Raw genomic sequence first — 15150 nt, 5'->3', positions numbered from 1 at the left:
CCTCCAGGCTCGTCGACTGCTCCCGTGGCTGGACAGTGGTCCCTGCTTGGTGGATGGGCAGCCTGTCCCACCAAGAGTCACGACCCCTGGGGCTGGCAAGGAGAATGGGCACAGCGCTGATTGCGACCCACAATTGTTTGGCTTTAAGTAAAAGGTGGAACTAACTCTCTAAGACAACATCACGAGAAAGTGTGCTCTGGTGAACGCCGCCAGGATTGGCCACGTCCAAAGAGAAGACTTGACATGTTTCAGGAACCCGCCAAACGCAAAATGTCCCGCCGCCAAGGTCCGTGCATGCGCAGGACGGCGCCCGCCCGCCGGCCTCCGAGCTCCCCAGCTCTGCGCCGGCGCACTGAGCCCTCACGAAGGCAGGGCTTAGTGGTGCCGAGCGCGAGGGGCGGGGCCTGGCTGTACCGAGGGGCGGGGCCTAACCGGCTCGGCTAGGCCGCGGGACGGCACTTCCGGGTGCCCTCTCGCTGGGCCCGACGGCGCCTGCGCGCTGCGAGGCCGGCCGGCCGGGACGGGGCGGGGCCGGTGAACTTCTGTGCCTCATCGTCCCGGGACGCCGCGGGACACCGGGCAGGCGGCTGGCACCATGAAGATCTGGACTTCGGAGCACGTCTTTGAGTGAGTGTGGGCGCAGCTACCGGTTCCGGCGCCGTCGGGGAGCTTCCTGGCATCGGGTGTGACGGAACAAGCCGGGCTGAGCCCGGCCCCCGGGGACCGCCAAGGTCACGACCCTATGCCGAGCTAGGGCCTTCGTGACCCCGGGCGTGGGCCCCCCGCCACTGACGGAAGACAGGAGCGGGCCGTCGGGCCTGACCCGGAAGTGACTCCCGGCAGGGGTCGCAAAGCACTAGGCCCCGACGGCCTTATGGTGGCTTAGGGTGTTCTGAGCTCCGACTGCCTCGTGGTAGCCTGGAGTGGCCTGACGGAACCCCGACGGGTTCACGGTGGCCTGGAGTGCCCTGACTGATACCCGACGGCCTCACAGTGCCCTGGGGTTTCCTAATTGAACCCATGGTGGTCCAGGGTGGCCTGATTGAGGCCCCCCATTTCATGGACCTCCCACGGACATCCAGGTAGCCGTCTATCCAGGTGGAGTTTCTTCTTCTTGATGAACTCAGTTAATACCACCATGATGCCAACCTTGGTGACAGTCAGCCTGAGAAACAGCCAGAGGTCTGGAGACCAGGGCTTGCTCTTCCAGATAATTTGTGACCTTGGTTTCCCATTCTATGAGCCATGACAGTTGAGCAAATAGCCAGTCTCTGCCATCACACCCAGTCGTACCTTTATGGTTCTCTGAACTTGTAATGGAAAACAGGACCAGAGACTGTGGTGTGTTGGGAATTACACTACCCAGGTTCACAGTGCCACATACGAGATACCACGGGGCTTTCCCCCCTCGCTAACCCCTTGTTCTAGCATTCCTTGGTTGACTGACCCACTGTTCTCTATTGTAAAATGTTACCTTATCATAATTATCGTTGACTTAACATTTGAATTCACTTCCAGATGATCTGGGCTCTTTCATTTCACCTTTATTGCCACACTGCCTTAATAGTGTAGCTTTGTGGTGTGTTTTAATCTCTGCAGGCCAATACTTTTAAAATTGAGGGCAATTTTAAAAGAAGTTGTAAACATTTTTCCATAGTAGATCAGCTGCATCTGAGGGTCTCCTGTGCCCCATAAGGACAGAATACTGGAACCAGAAGGGAATCAACACTTTTGGGACTGTGGGGCCATAGGGCTGTAGTCCTTGGAGTGCTTTTTAACCCGGTCACAGCCTTTGATAGTCTATTTCAGAAGAAGGGATTCTACACCCCTGTCCTCTTCTGGATCTGAATGCTTTAGAGTTGCTGGCAACAAGTCCCATGCGCAGAACTGGTTCCTCCCTTTCGGTCCTCAGCACTCTTTCCTCAGCTTGTCTCCTCTCTCCACTCCTCTGCCCTTGAACCTTTTCCTCACCTTTCTACCAGTGTGTGTGTTCAGTGAAATTTGGTCCTCGGCCTCTCCGTCTTACTCTTCATGCGTGATCTTAGTCTTTTTTGTCGCTCCAGTGCCTGTCTCCTAGAAGACAGATCTGCAAATAAATGCTGTCGGTACCCTGGGAGAGACCCAGCACTGCTTTCTCTCCAGATAGCCGAGCCACCCAATCAAGGGCCCAGCCCACACACACTTATGGCACCCCTATATCTCAAGCAGGATGTGCTGCATGCCTATAACCCTAACATTTCAGAGCCTGAGGCAGGAGAATTGCCATGAGTCTGAGGCTGGCCTGAACACAGAACTACATAGTATGTGCCGAGCAGCCCGGACTGCTTAGCGGGTAGAGTCTCCGGAAACAGAATGGCAGACACGGGAGCCCCTGAACCTCTCACTTCACCTCCTGAGTTGCAGTCCTGCTGTCTGTCCATTTCCATGGTTCCATGTTGAGAACATTGCTCTCAAGCAGAACCCCAAGTCATTCTTCATCCGCACAGCTTGGACTTTTTGGGCGCTTCTGAGGCGTGGCATATTATCAGCACTCAGTGTGGAATCACTTGTTCAGTCTTCCAGCATCTGAGTGAACAGTATGTCCCAGCACAGCTTTTATAAGAGTCCAAAATAACTGTTGCCACCTCCGTCAGTTAACAGTGTTCCCATTTACAGGGGTGAGATTGGACAGGTCAGCCAGCTGTGGCCAGGATTTTGGTGCTCTAAATGAATGTCTGCCGGGGTCTTTTTCACATAATCATGTTTTTACTAATAAAGCCAGAACTCATTGCTGGAACACTAGTGATCATGGTGTGTGCCCTAGGTAAGGTTTGAGCTAGGTCATCGGTACTGTTTAAAGTTGGCCTGGAGAGCACAGAGGGGCAAACCGCAGTAAAGCACAGCAGCCCCAGGACGTTTATTAATTCTTCAGAAAGGGAGAAGTAAGAGGTAAATGTAGCAGGAATCTTAGAGAGTCTTATTAATAAAATCAAACCCAAGGCCAGTTATTGGGGTCAATGCTGGTAGATCAGAGAGACAGAACAAGCCACAGTTATCTCACCTTGCCAGTTCCTCAGCTGGTGCTGTTTCCTCAGACTGGAAGCCTCTGAGTCCTCATCCAGAATGAATCTCAGCTGAACTGTGTTGCTCCAAAGCCTGAAAGCTTAACCAGCCAAATGCTTCTAGTTTCTGGTCCTCACACCTTATATACCTTTCTGCTTTCTACCACCACTCCCTGGGATTAAAGGCTTGCTTTCTGGGATTAAAGGCGTGATGAGTCACCATGCCTGTCTGTATCCTTGAACTCATGGATTTCTGCCTCTGGAATGCTAGGATTAAAGGCGTGTGCTACCACTGCCTAACTAGTGGCTTTTCTGTTCTCTGACCCCAGATAAGTTTATTAAGGTACACAATATTTTGGGAAACACAATACCACAGGTAAGTGCATGGAAGGCAGCTAACCTGGCTTCCTGACAGAGAGGGCCTTGTCTGATTATCATTTTAGATACTTGCCTCTGTGACAATCAGGGCTTGGCCAAATCACTGCCATTGGGGGCTGCTTCGATTTATGAAGCTTCTGCTTACGTACCTGCATTGACTGTGGAATGGGGCTTGAGATGAAATAGGAATGAAGGCTCATTTATAGGAGATTCTTGACCAAATGAAAACATTGAAACCCATGTCACTGGTTGTCTATGGTTCTGGAAAATGAAGGGGGTTGAGGTTTTCTTCTGTTGACAAGGTGTAGTTGTCAGCCTGGTTCTCCAGGAAACTGAAGTGGATTAATGCCCACCTGCTTTGCTTTTAGATTAACAAGAGCAATGTGGTTTGTGGCTGCGGGTGTAGCTTGAAATCCATCTCCAGAGAGCAAGGGCACAGATGAATAGTATAAGAAGGGGTGGGGTCAGACTACAGATGGACCAACCAGCTTTGGTACTGACTGGGTTCGTCTGGGCTTCCTGAAAAGTGAGTGCCTTTTATACCCAGAAGGCAGGTGTGAGTGTGGCACATTTTGAGTAGGTTTGTGGCCTTTTTCAAGAAAGTAAAGCAGCTACAAGATCTCAGCCACTGGAGTGATGGGCAGGTGCTCACGGTAAGTCATTACATCCTTGGCACTTCCTAGTAAGTGGCCTTTTCAGAACTGAAGCCAGATTTGGAGGAAAGATAATGACAACCGGACGGTGCTACTTATACTGATAAAGAAAATGTTTAATCAGCTGGGTGGCAGTGGCCCACACCTTTAGTTCCAGCACTTGGAAGGCAGAGGCAAGTGGATCTCTGAGTTCGAGGCCAACCTGGTCTACAGACCTAGTTCCAGGACAGCCAGGACTCTACAAAGAAATCCCGTCTTAAAAAGAAAAACAAAACAAAATAGAAAGTGCTTAATCATAAATCGATGGTATGATGGTTTTTTTGTTTGTTTGTTTTGTTTTGTTTTTCCTCTCTTTTGGGGTCCCACCACCCAGGTCCCAAATAAGTCACACACAGAGGCTTATTCTTAATTATGAATGCCTGGCCTTTGCTTGGCTTAGTTTCTAGCCACTTGCCTTATCTTAAATTATCCCATCTACATTTTGACTCTGGGCTTTTCCTGTTCTCTAACTTCCATAAATCTTACTCTTTCTCCATGGCTTGCTTGCTAGTTATGTCGCTGGGTGGCTGGCCCCGGGTTCTCCCTTCTCTGGCTCCTCCTTCTCCCAGATTTCTCCCTCTATATATTCTCTCTGCCTGCCAGCCCTGCCTGTCCTTTCTCCTGCCTTGCTATTGGCCAGTTCTTTATTAGACCATCAGGTGTTTTAGACAGGCACAGTAACACAGCTTCACAGAGTTAAATACAACATAAACAAAAGTGATAAACCTTAAAATAATATTCCACAACAGAACTGTGGTCAGACACAAGATTAAACATCATCTTTTAATACATTTTTTTCTGGATTGTTGATTCTTCTTACCTGTGGATAGTGGTAGGTAGGAGAGATTAAGCAAGGACTGAGTGAGAGGCATGCTTCTCTAAGGGTTTGCTTCTTAGGCATCTGGTGTGCCATACAGTCTGTGTTCTGGACACACTAAAATCTGTACACATTTAAAAAATCGTCATCGCTCAATGCCTCCAAAAGTTATTTCCCAACATAACTTGTTGCCATTCTAAAGCACACCTTGCTGTGGTAGAAAAATGGCTTACCTGATCCGCCATTTTTGGTTTGTCTACAGCCACCCGTGGGAAATGGTTACCACAGCTGCAATGCAGAAATACCCAAACCCCATGAACCCAAGTGTGGTTGGCGTTGATGTGTTAGACAGACATGTCGACCCCTCTGGAAAGCTGCACAGCCATAGACTCCTCAGCACAGAGTGGGGCCTGCCTTCCATTGTGAAGTCCGTAAGTATACCCTGCCTGGGAGCGTGCTGGGGTCTTCTACCATGTTCCATTCAGATGCCATGTTGAAATTACATCCTAATAAAGGAGTTAAGAAAGTGGTGAATTAGAAATACTGTTCAGTCCTCCTAAAGGTACCATGGCTGTAGGAAGCTGGCTCAGTGGAGAAGGGGTCACATCTTTTCCTGCTTTTGCTCCAGTCTGAGGCCTATCATGGAATTTACAATGGTTGGGTCCTAGCTATTAGGTGACATTAGGCCCTTGTAGGTTGTGAACATTAAATGACAAGAATTGTGTTTGGCTTGCTGTTCAACATTTAGGCCATGGTCTGGTACTTTCTCCCCATGTAAAAGTAGTTCTGTTTCTATGACAAATCATCAAGCTTTGGTGAGCTGATAGAACCAGTGACAAACTAGAATGCCAGTTGGTGTGATACACTGGTGGCGCTTGGATCCAGGCTTCTGTATTGGGTCTCTATTCAGAAGAGGAAGGAGCCTGCTTTCCACCACAGCAGAGGAGGGTGGGCTTGGGAAGCATCCATGGAGGGGTACTTGTTATGGATGTGCCCCTTCAGCTGTGAGGCCTACTTTCTTATCTAGCCAATTGGTGGGGCAGGGCTTCTCCCTGGGCTGCTTGAGACACTGACTGATGCGGTATCCCTGCTAGACAGGGTGCTTCCCGGGGTCTTCTGACTTCCAGATGTCCCTTTCCCTGTGTCAGCATCATACCATGGCGAGTATAACATCACAGCATCAGCGACCTGGTTACTGATTGCCTCTGGTGAAGTCATTAAGTAGGGCATATGGCAGTCTTGGCTTCCTCTGTGTGCAAGTCCCTGTTACCTCCAATAGGTTTTGGTTCAGCATAATTAATACATCTATACCTTAAAGTGAAAGATGGATGTGCTTGACTGGAAACTCTGGTTACTAACTGTAGTGTTGCCTGTAGCTTATTGGTGCCGCAAGAACGAAAACGTACGTGCAAGAGCATTCTGTAGTTGACCCGGTAAGAAAGACAATGGAGCTCAAGTCCACTAACGTGAGTCCTGCCTTTGTTTTAATTCTTCACTCTTTGACCTAAGATGACAAATGAAATATATGCATGAGTATATACTATCAAAAGGCAGTATCTGGCTAGACATAGTGGTATATGCCTGTAGTCCAACTGCTTTGAAGGCTGAGGCAGGAGAATCACAAATTCAAAGCCAACATGACTACAGATTGCATTCAGGGCTATTTGGGACAACATAAAGAGAGGCTCCTTTATTTTATTTATTTTTATATATATGTATATATATATATATATATATATAGTTTTTGTTTTGTTTTTTTCGAGACAGGGTTTCTCTATATAGTCCTGGCTGTCCTGGAACTAGCTCTATAGACCAGGCTGGCCTTGAACTCAGAGATCCACCTGCCTCTGCCTCTGGAGTGCTGGGATTAAAGGCTTCACCACTACCATTCAGCTTATTTATTTATTTTTAAGGCTAGGGGTATGATAGAGCACTTTCCTAGCATGTTGGTGGCCCCAAGTCTAATCCCCTAGTATCCTAAAGTTAAAAATAAATAAATAATAATAAAGGAGGGGAGGTACTATATACACCCTAGCCCTGAACTTCCTAAATTCATTTTCTTTTTTTACATTTAGAGTATAGGGGAGGGGCATGCTCAGGAAACCATGTGAAGGAGGTCAGGACAGCTTGCCATGGGAGTCAGCTCTCTCCTACCAGGGGATAGATAGAGCTCAGGTCATCAGGCTTAGGGGAAACACTTTTCTTTACCTGTGGAGCCACCTCCCTGTCCAAATAAAAGTTTGATGAAATTTAAGTATAAATTATAATAGTGAAATTTAAATTATAGTTTCCCAGTAATGCCAAGATGGTTTATTTTAAGTTTTTTTTGTGCATTTAGTAAATAAGATTTAGAGTTGTGTGTTGATTTTAGAAATCTTTCTAATCTTGGTTTCCAAAGTGTCCTGACTTTTTCCTCCCCTGTAGATCTCATTTACAAATATGGTCTCCGTAGACGAGAGACTCACATACAGGCCGCACCCCCAGGACCCAGAGAAGTGAGTAAGGCGGGGTGGTGGTCTGACTCGGTGAAGCGCTCTTGTGTCTTGCTCTTTGAAAATCAACCATGAGTCATCTAAAGCTGTGGGTTGTTTTGCTAGAACTGTCCTGACCCAGGAAGCCATCATCACTGTAAAAGGGGTCAGCCTCAGCAGCTACCTTGAAGGACTCATGGCAAGCACCATTTCTTCCAACGCTAACAAAGTAAGTGGGCCGGGCACATCTCCTCAGTGCTCCTCACCCCAGGTTCACTACCTGTAAAGGCTTGTGCTGAACGCAGCTGACTGACCACTCTGGAGGGAGAGGCAGAACATTAGGCAGTATTTGTGTGGGCTCTGGAGTCCAGCACACCTCTGTCGACACGCCAGCGTCGAGAGCAGCCCAGGCCTGGCCCATTGTAGACATGCTTGGATGTGAACAGTGCTGTGTCTGCTGAAAGTGCTGGTCCTCGGCAATAGTTTGTTATGCCCATCAGTTGTAGACGTTTTTACTTCTGATTACCATCATGAAATTATCTGATACACATGCCACATGTGTGTCTTGTACATAAAATAGTGAGCCCCCCCCCCCACTTGTTACTCCATTGGAATGACCCCCATGTTAAAACAGTAAGTTTAGGGGAAGATGCCCAACACATTGTTTCTTTGACATGTTTCATCGAGTCATTCCATCAAGGCACGCTTAATACGCAGGCAGAAAAACAAATGTGCTCTGCCATCAGAGGACTCAGGAAGGCAGCATTAATCACACAGCACTCCGCTAGGAAAGGAAAAGTAAAGGCAGGCATGAGTGTTTAATGAGTGTTTGATAATTGATGTTTTTGCCAAGTGCTGAGAGGGAAGGAGTTGGTGCAAGCAGTATTCAGGAAGAACATTCGGGTGGCGGAGCTGCACGTGCAAAGGCCCTTCAACAGGAAGCCTGAAGTGCTCCCCCTTCATTCCTCAAGAAACTGTAGAGCCTTAGGAAGGAAGAGGGCTAGTGAGGCGGGGGAGGGGAGGTCAAGGACCAGATCGGGGCTGTGTGCATGATTGATCTGCAGTGTTGATACAAAGAAAAGGGGCTTGACCACTCCAGTCACACAGTCAGGGAGACATCCTGCCACTCAGCCGTACATTCTTCTAGAACATCTTCTGCATACAAAATAAAATTTGGCTTCTGGATCAAGCCAATTGCTCAAGCCTTTGGTATCTGGTAAATAATAACTGAAAAGAAAAAGAAAGCAAGGGCCAGAGATCTGTCCTTGAGGTTTAACCTGTAGCACCCCTCATCCTGCTTGCCATCTTCGTTTCATACGCCTTTGCTCTCATAACAATAAATTCCTGTACTTCTTCAGGGCCGAGAAGCAATGGAATGGGTGATACACAAACTGAACGCCGAAATTGAAGAATTGACAGCATCAGCAAGAGGAAGCATAAGGACACCAATGGCGGCCGCAGCAGCGTTGGTAGAAAAATGACAATGGAAATTGGTGTGCAGCTACAGGGCCCCCAGGACTCTTCAGGCTGACATCATATTTATTTGTTATTTAAAAGATACTGCTATTTTAGGTAGATCTTTTTTTTTTCTTTTATTTTTTTTAATGAGCTGGGGTAAGGCTGTGACTTTTGATCAAAAGATGGAGAGCTTCTTATCAAAGTGATCGTCTGTGGTGGGAGGGCTTGAGGGACTGACTAGAGGAGAGTCTTGTGTCCATGTGAACAATTAACGGATTGGTTTGTTGTTGTGTAAGTACTTAGAAGAAAGCCATGTTGATCGAGTCTCCTTAGGGAGAATCTTAGAACCTTTTAGGTACTAGAAAACTACCTGGCTGCGGACCAACCAGAACACAGTCCAGCTGCCCTGGCGTCTACAGAGTTGACTGATGTGGTGAACTAGAACCACCTGCATGAGGAACTCCCTTTAAAAAGAGAAATTGTATAATTTCAAGTGACATTAATTTGTATAAAATAACTTGCCCTATTGGAAACCAGTGTTTGGATTTGGATTTAAATGATATTTTTGGAGTGAAAATTATCACTAAGGTAATCTCTGACTCCAGCAAAAATAGTATTTTATTGTATTAACGGGTACTGTATTGATTTGCCAAAGTTTTGTGACTTAGTAAAGGCATTCCCTTCTTGAATTTGTACTTTGTGATTTGCATGCTGTACTGTGGGCTGGTTATGTTAACTGAGAAAATAAAGTCATTACCTGAGTGTCGTATCACTCTTAAACAGAACCCTGAGACAAAAGAGCAGCTGTTCACATCTCTTAGCATTTCACATTTACTTAACTTATAAATTGCCACATGTCAAAATCATGGTTTTATAATTGCTAAGACATGATATGTCAGGTTATTTGAATATAATTACTTTTGGGGGTAATTATGACCACAAAACATCTTTTTTACGGGAAGAGCTGTCCATCATTTGAGACTCAAATGTCACCTAGATCACTGTCACCTAGATCAGCGGTACTTTTAACACCAGGGTGTTGGGTGAGAACAGAAGGGGTGGGGGGAACACAGTGGCCTGAGGGAACACTTGGAAGACTGATGCTGGTTTGGGGTGCCAGAGAATGGCTTTAAAAGCCACAGATTGTCAGTCACTAATGGTGTCTGCGTTGATGCTTACTGTGTCTTGTCGGGGATGGCTGCCTTTGACTTCTATGGGATGGGCTTCTTGGTTTTCCTAGAGAGACTAGTTAATACACATGCAATATAAAACCACAGAGACAGCCGGGCGGTGGTGGCGCACGCCTTTAATCCCAGCACTCGGGAGGCAGAGCCAGGCGGATCTCTGTGAGTTCGAGGCCAACCTGGGCTACCAAGTGAGTTCCAGGAAAGGCGCAAAGCTACACAGAGAAACCCTGTCTCGAAAAAAAAAAAAAAAAAAAAAAAAAAAAACCACAGAGACTTAAATGGCTTTAAAATTCTTGTCTTCCTACTTTAAAGGGTTGCTTAGCTTAAGAATTCTTTGGACATTTATAAAAGCAGGTTAAATATAATGAATTAAACGAAGCTAGTTTTGGCAAGTGGAATAACATTCCAGCTAAGCAGAACACTACTAAATGTTAGTGTTGGACAAAGAATCTGGTGTGGTTTCTATGAATCACACCTGCTCTGGAAAGGATCCGATACCCTAATGGTTTTTTATTTAAAATTTTATTCAGTTTAAAATTATATAAAACTTCAGTTTGCAATACAGTTCCGTCTTAAATGGCTGTCTAAATACAAATGCACAGCCAGCGAAGTTGGGGAGGTCACCGGCCTGCCCCTTAGAACCCTGACCTGGGGACTGAAACTTTGGCTGTCTGACCGAGGGTTCGAGAGGCTCCGCCCTCTGCCACTACACCTGGGAAGGTGACCGGGACGCAGCGGCCTCGCTTTCCCAGGTGTCCATGCGGCCGCGGCTTCCGGAAGCCGCTCGGCCAATGGGCGTGCGCGCCCGGTGCCCCTATTGGCTCCCGACCCTGACAAGGGCGGGGTGAGGCAGTGACTGGCGGGTCCGCGCCCCACCCCTTCCGCTTTTCAAGCGGCCTGACCTTCCTGCGGCCGGTCCCGTCTGAGGCGACTCTGAAGCGACCCAGCGGTTCTGCCCGACACGCCCCGCTCGCGACACCATGGTGGCGTACTGGCGGCAGGCTGGACTCAGGTATGCCCGGGCAGCGTTGGGGAGGCCCGGCCCGCCACAGCAGGCCGGCGCGACGGCCGAGCCACGCGGCCACCCGCCAAGATGGCGTCGCCGTGGACAAGGCATGCCGCGGGGTCACGGGGTCACGGGCCCCAAACTGAGGTAGCCGCTCCTCGAGGGAGGAAGCCTGCGGCACCCGCATGGTCGCTGCGAAGGGCACGTGCACAGCACCCTAGGGCTGGCCACGCTGGCCGGAGCCCTCCTCACCTGCACAGAAGGAGGGCACACGAGTCGTGACCACAGTGACCTCTCCCAGTCGTGGAGAAAAGTGAAAGCCCCCAAACTGTGGAGAGCTCTGCAGCAGCCCATGTTAGCACCCACCATCTGTGATGGGAGCTGTGGGTCAAGGTGTGACACGTGGTTTCCCTGCTCCAGGTAGTACACCTTGATAGTCTCCTTCCAGAAAGTCATACTCACGGCCCTGCCACAAGTGAGTGGCCCAGGGCCCTGACAGAGGTCGAGCAAGGTTTTGTAGAAGGAAAGGATGGTAGGCCTGTAGTAAGTGCCACATGGAAAGCCAGCTCCCATGGCATCCATACACCTGCACACCTCGCTTCCCTCCTCCCAGCCCCTCGCAGGCCAGGTATTATTTTTATTCTGTTGCTTTGCAGGTGCACAAGGAAAGGGAAGGTCAAGCCCTTTGCTCCTGAGCCCCTCAAATAAATTCTAAAGCAGGAGACACAGCCACCACCCATCCCTGATTGCAGAAAGTGTAAAAAGTGAAAAGTACTATTTTGGAAGAGAAAGGTGTTGACAGACGGAAGTCTGTCTGCCAAACAGGAAGCTGCCTGCGAGCCCCTTTGCTAGTTGATGTTCTCTGAGAACTTCTCGTTCAGCTTGGAAACCTTGATTAGGAGGTATTTTCAGTGACAGACAAGAGGCAAAATCTAATATTTTCAAGAATGCCTTTAGATAATTGACCATAAAAAGCACTGTTTTAATTCAAAAGTTTTCTTTCTAATTTATATATATAATATATTATTTATATTTCTTATAAATTATATTTCTTTCTAATTTATATATAAAATATATATTACAGCATATATTCTGTAAGAATAATGTAACTAAAACAATTGAAATACAGAAATGAGCTGGGGAATCATTCATGTGAGAGCTATTCACATTTTGCTCTGTTTCCTACACTGTGGGATTTTTAAAAAATCCTTCATTTTAAATTAATATGAAAAGATACAGTGCCAAGAAGAAAACTTAGGATCTCTAAGTCAAATACCAGCTAATCTGGGGGCACATTTCTGATTGTCTCCTTTGTAGAGATTATTCTTTGGTATTTCCCAGTTTTCAATCCAATTTTGCCATAGTGAGTAACCAGCCAAAACTAAGAGTATGGGAAGAAATCCAAGATAGCACACATCATGACACCTCCGTCTAGCTGTTGGTAATAAGCCTCGTATCCTCTCTCACTTTGCTAGCTACATCCGGTTCTCCCAGATCTGTGCGAAAGCAGTGAGGGACGCCCTGAAGACCGAGTTCAAAGCAAACGCTGAGAAGACTTCCGGCAGCAGCGTGAAGATCGTGAAAGTGAGGAAGGAGTAGCCGGTGAGTCCCTGCTTTGTTAGGGGTTGCCTCTTCAAGTTTTGAGAGCTTACCAAAACTCACTTTAGTTTGAGACTCTGCCTCCCAGTTGGTGGCTTTGGACACTGGTTACTGCAGGGATGATTTGGAGTGTACAGGTCTTAGATGTCGCCTGACATGATGAAAGAGCCCCTGTGCAGCCCTGACAAGCAGAATAATTGGCACATTGATTTTCAGTGCAGTTAGCAATCCTCGGATAGAGAACCACCTTATTTTAATTAAACCTGGTTCATCTATCTGCACAAAATCAAATAACTGTAATTGCTGTTGGAGTTATGTAACGGGTCAGGAGCCTGAGAAATGGCCGTTCTCTGCATGCTCCTTCCCCCATGGCTGCTGCTGCCCTCACACATCCCTTCTTCCTGAACATACGGGTACACCTGCAAGCAGGGTCTTGCCATGTTATTAAACAGGAAGGGCTGCTCGCCCTGGATGAGCCCTGTTCTGCTGAGTTCCTTATGCTTTCAGAGAGCCTGGCTCATTTTACCAGTGCAGAGGTGTTGGGATGTGAAGTTGCAGTCCTCTGCCATGAAGAAGCAGTTCTGCACAGTCGTGAGTTCAGACTGTGGTGCTCCAGACTGATTTGATCTCCCAGCTACTTTATTTACATTGTTATTTCAAAGATAAGCAAGGCAGGTTTTCAGAGAGATGTTCTTCAGATTTCATTTGCTTTTGCTTTTGAAATGTGTCCGCCCCGCAGCAGCACAGCCCATGACATCCATGCTCCAAAGTCTGTGCTGGGAGCAGTGTGCCTGATTGAAACTCTCCCCTGAGCACTTTTCATTTTTATCTTGAATTACAAATATTATATTATAACCAAGGAGTGCATGTGTTGAACTGAGCCCCTTTTCTTGGGTCTGTCTCGTCTCAGATTTTGGACCTGTAAAACTTCATTTATGTTGGGCTGTTTCTTCTCCACAGGGAGCTGAGAACATCTCACCTGCAGTCACACTGTGCCCGTCTGTGGCTGACTCCTGACTTTGTGGGAGGCTCGGGGTCAGCAAGGCATGTCTGGCTCCTAAAAACAAAGTGTGGCCCCTGTCTTAATGTCTTGTAACAGGGAGGACCCCAGTCCGCCAGCATGAGGGCAGGAGGCTATAGGACAGAGCTGTCACAGTAGAAGTGATTAACTCAAGGGTGTGTCTGTTGCAGGCTGTGTGCCTGCAGGCAGGCTCTCTCGTTGATGGTGGATGTGAAGAAGGCACTGCAGACTAGCAACTGTTGCATTTTCTCTTTTCTGCCTAGGCCCTGACTGAAGCATGAACTGCTGAATCGTCAAGGTGAAGACATGTGGGTACCTGTTATAGCAGATTGAAATCAACCTCACCTCCTGGGGACAAAACTACCCTTGTTGATAAATTGACTATGCCAATAAATTAACATGGTTTACTCTCTGCTGGGTTTTGTTTCTGTTGTACTTTTTTTTAAATAGGAATTCTCCACATAGTCATATGAGTGTGACCATATGAACCAGAGTTTCTTAAAAGGATGAAAGGGCTTAATATCTGATGACCAGTGAACTACCAGGACCACTGTTTAAATGTATCACAGTGAACGTTCTGTTTGTCGTGGCGTAATGGATGAAAATTTGGCACTGTCATGGAGGTTGTGGTGTCTCTAGTCTCTGAATTGCATTCACATTAAAGCAGTGGCTGTAGGTGGTTCCGATTAGCCCGTAACCCAATGAAAACAATTAGAACACACATTAGAGGAACAAATTGTGTAACTCATCTCACTTCACACAAACCTGTAGAGCGGAGCCATTAACATTAGAATTTATCTAGACAAAATGCTTTTCACCTTTTATTAGTTATTTTCTGGGTGCATTTCTCACCGGGAATGAGGCAAAGCCGGTCAATACCTTGTGTCCTGTGTTGATGGCTGAACTGCAATTAAAACCTGTGATTCCTAATGGCCAGTCTAGGCTCAGTGGGTAGGGCAGTCAGATCATGTTTGAATGGCCATTCATTTGTTAGTTAAGTGTTCAGGAACAAAGTGTTTTGTTTTCCGTGGATACGCTTGGCTGAGTAGAGCCACTGCAGAGTTGACTGCATGTCGTAACTTCTCAAGAGCAGAGAAAGGACTGGAATCCAAGCTTCAGCTCACGTGCGGTTGAAGACATGCTCTCGGCTCGGAGGACTGCTTCCTGTCCTCCATACACCTCACCAGTGCGTTTTATTGGCTTCTCAGCACAGATTGCTCAAGGAGGGACATTAATAGAATGGGACAGTAGTGGCCCTGAAAGGTTTGCCCTGGGATCTGCCTGGGGCTGAAGTCCTGTTGTTAGGAAGTTACAGCCATATCTTCTCCAAGATTAAGGTCCCAAGAAGCATCTCCCATTACCAGGGATGGCAACAGCTGACTCACGGCCATGGATAACTAGGCTAACTAATAAGCAAAGGGCTAAGGGATTTCCGGTTTGGGAAATGGTTTATTAGGGGAGCCACTGGGGTGACTAGAGA

At 47.4% G+C, this 15150-nt stretch overlaps 2 protein-coding genes across 2 annotated transcripts; both read left to right on the top strand.

Moving 5' to 3' along the window:
* The first annotated feature begins 424 nt into the window (after positions 1-424).
* On the top strand, positions 425-9642 carry Prelid3b (PRELI domain containing 3B). Its single transcript, XM_052725107.1, has 6 exons — positions 425-627; positions 5191-5359; positions 6305-6394; positions 7353-7423; positions 7526-7628; positions 8758-9642. Exons 1-6 carry the CDS (start codon positions 596-598, stop codon positions 8878-8880), a joined length of 588 nt encoding a protein of 195 aa, XP_052581067.1. The 5' UTR covers positions 425-595; the 3' UTR covers positions 8881-9642.
* Positions 9643-10920: 1278 nt separating this feature from the next.
* Positions 10921-14082, top strand: Atp5f1e (ATP synthase F1 subunit epsilon). Its single transcript, XM_052723410.1, has 3 exons — positions 10921-11056; positions 12526-12652; positions 13934-14082. Exons 1-2 carry the CDS (start codon positions 11025-11027, stop codon positions 12647-12649), a joined length of 156 nt encoding a protein of 51 aa, XP_052579370.1. The 5' UTR covers positions 10921-11024; the 3' UTR covers positions 12650-12652; positions 13934-14082.
* Positions 14083-15150: the final 1068 nt, after the last annotated feature.

The sequence above is a fragment of the Peromyscus californicus genome, unplaced genomic scaffold (genome assembly GCF_007827085.1).
Source record: "Peromyscus californicus insignis strain IS unplaced genomic scaffold, ASM782708v3 Scaffold_7__1_contigs__length_154581171, whole genome shotgun sequence".
In the NCBI taxonomy this organism is placed as follows: domain Eukaryota; kingdom Metazoa; phylum Chordata; class Mammalia; order Rodentia; family Cricetidae; genus Peromyscus; species Peromyscus californicus.
Note: the sequence above shows the minus strand (reverse complement) of the source record. Positions and strands in the feature narration are given on the sequence as shown.

What these genes read in the sequence shown, in the direction of transcription:
- Atp5f1e (XM_052723410.1), top strand. Translation starts at nt 11,025, where the DNA reads ATGGTGGCGTACTGGCGGCAGGCTGGACTCAG. An exon ending in TGGCGGCAGGCTGGACTCAG is followed by an intron (nt 11,057 to 12,525) that starts GTATGCCCGGGC and finishes TCACTTTGCTAG; the next exon opens with CTACATCCGGTTCTCCCAGA.
- Prelid3b (XM_052725107.1), top strand. Translation starts at nt 596, where the DNA reads ATGAAGATCTGGACTTCGGAGCACGTCTTTGA. An exon ending in ACTTCGGAGCACGTCTTTGA is followed by an intron (nt 628 to 5,190) that starts GTGAGTGTGGGC and finishes GTTTGTCTACAG; the next exon opens with CCACCCGTGGGAAATGGTTA. An exon ending in TGGAGCTCAAGTCCACTAAC is followed by an intron (nt 6,395 to 7,352) that starts GTGAGTCCTGCC and finishes CCTCCCCTGTAG; the next exon opens with ATCTCATTTACAAATATGGT.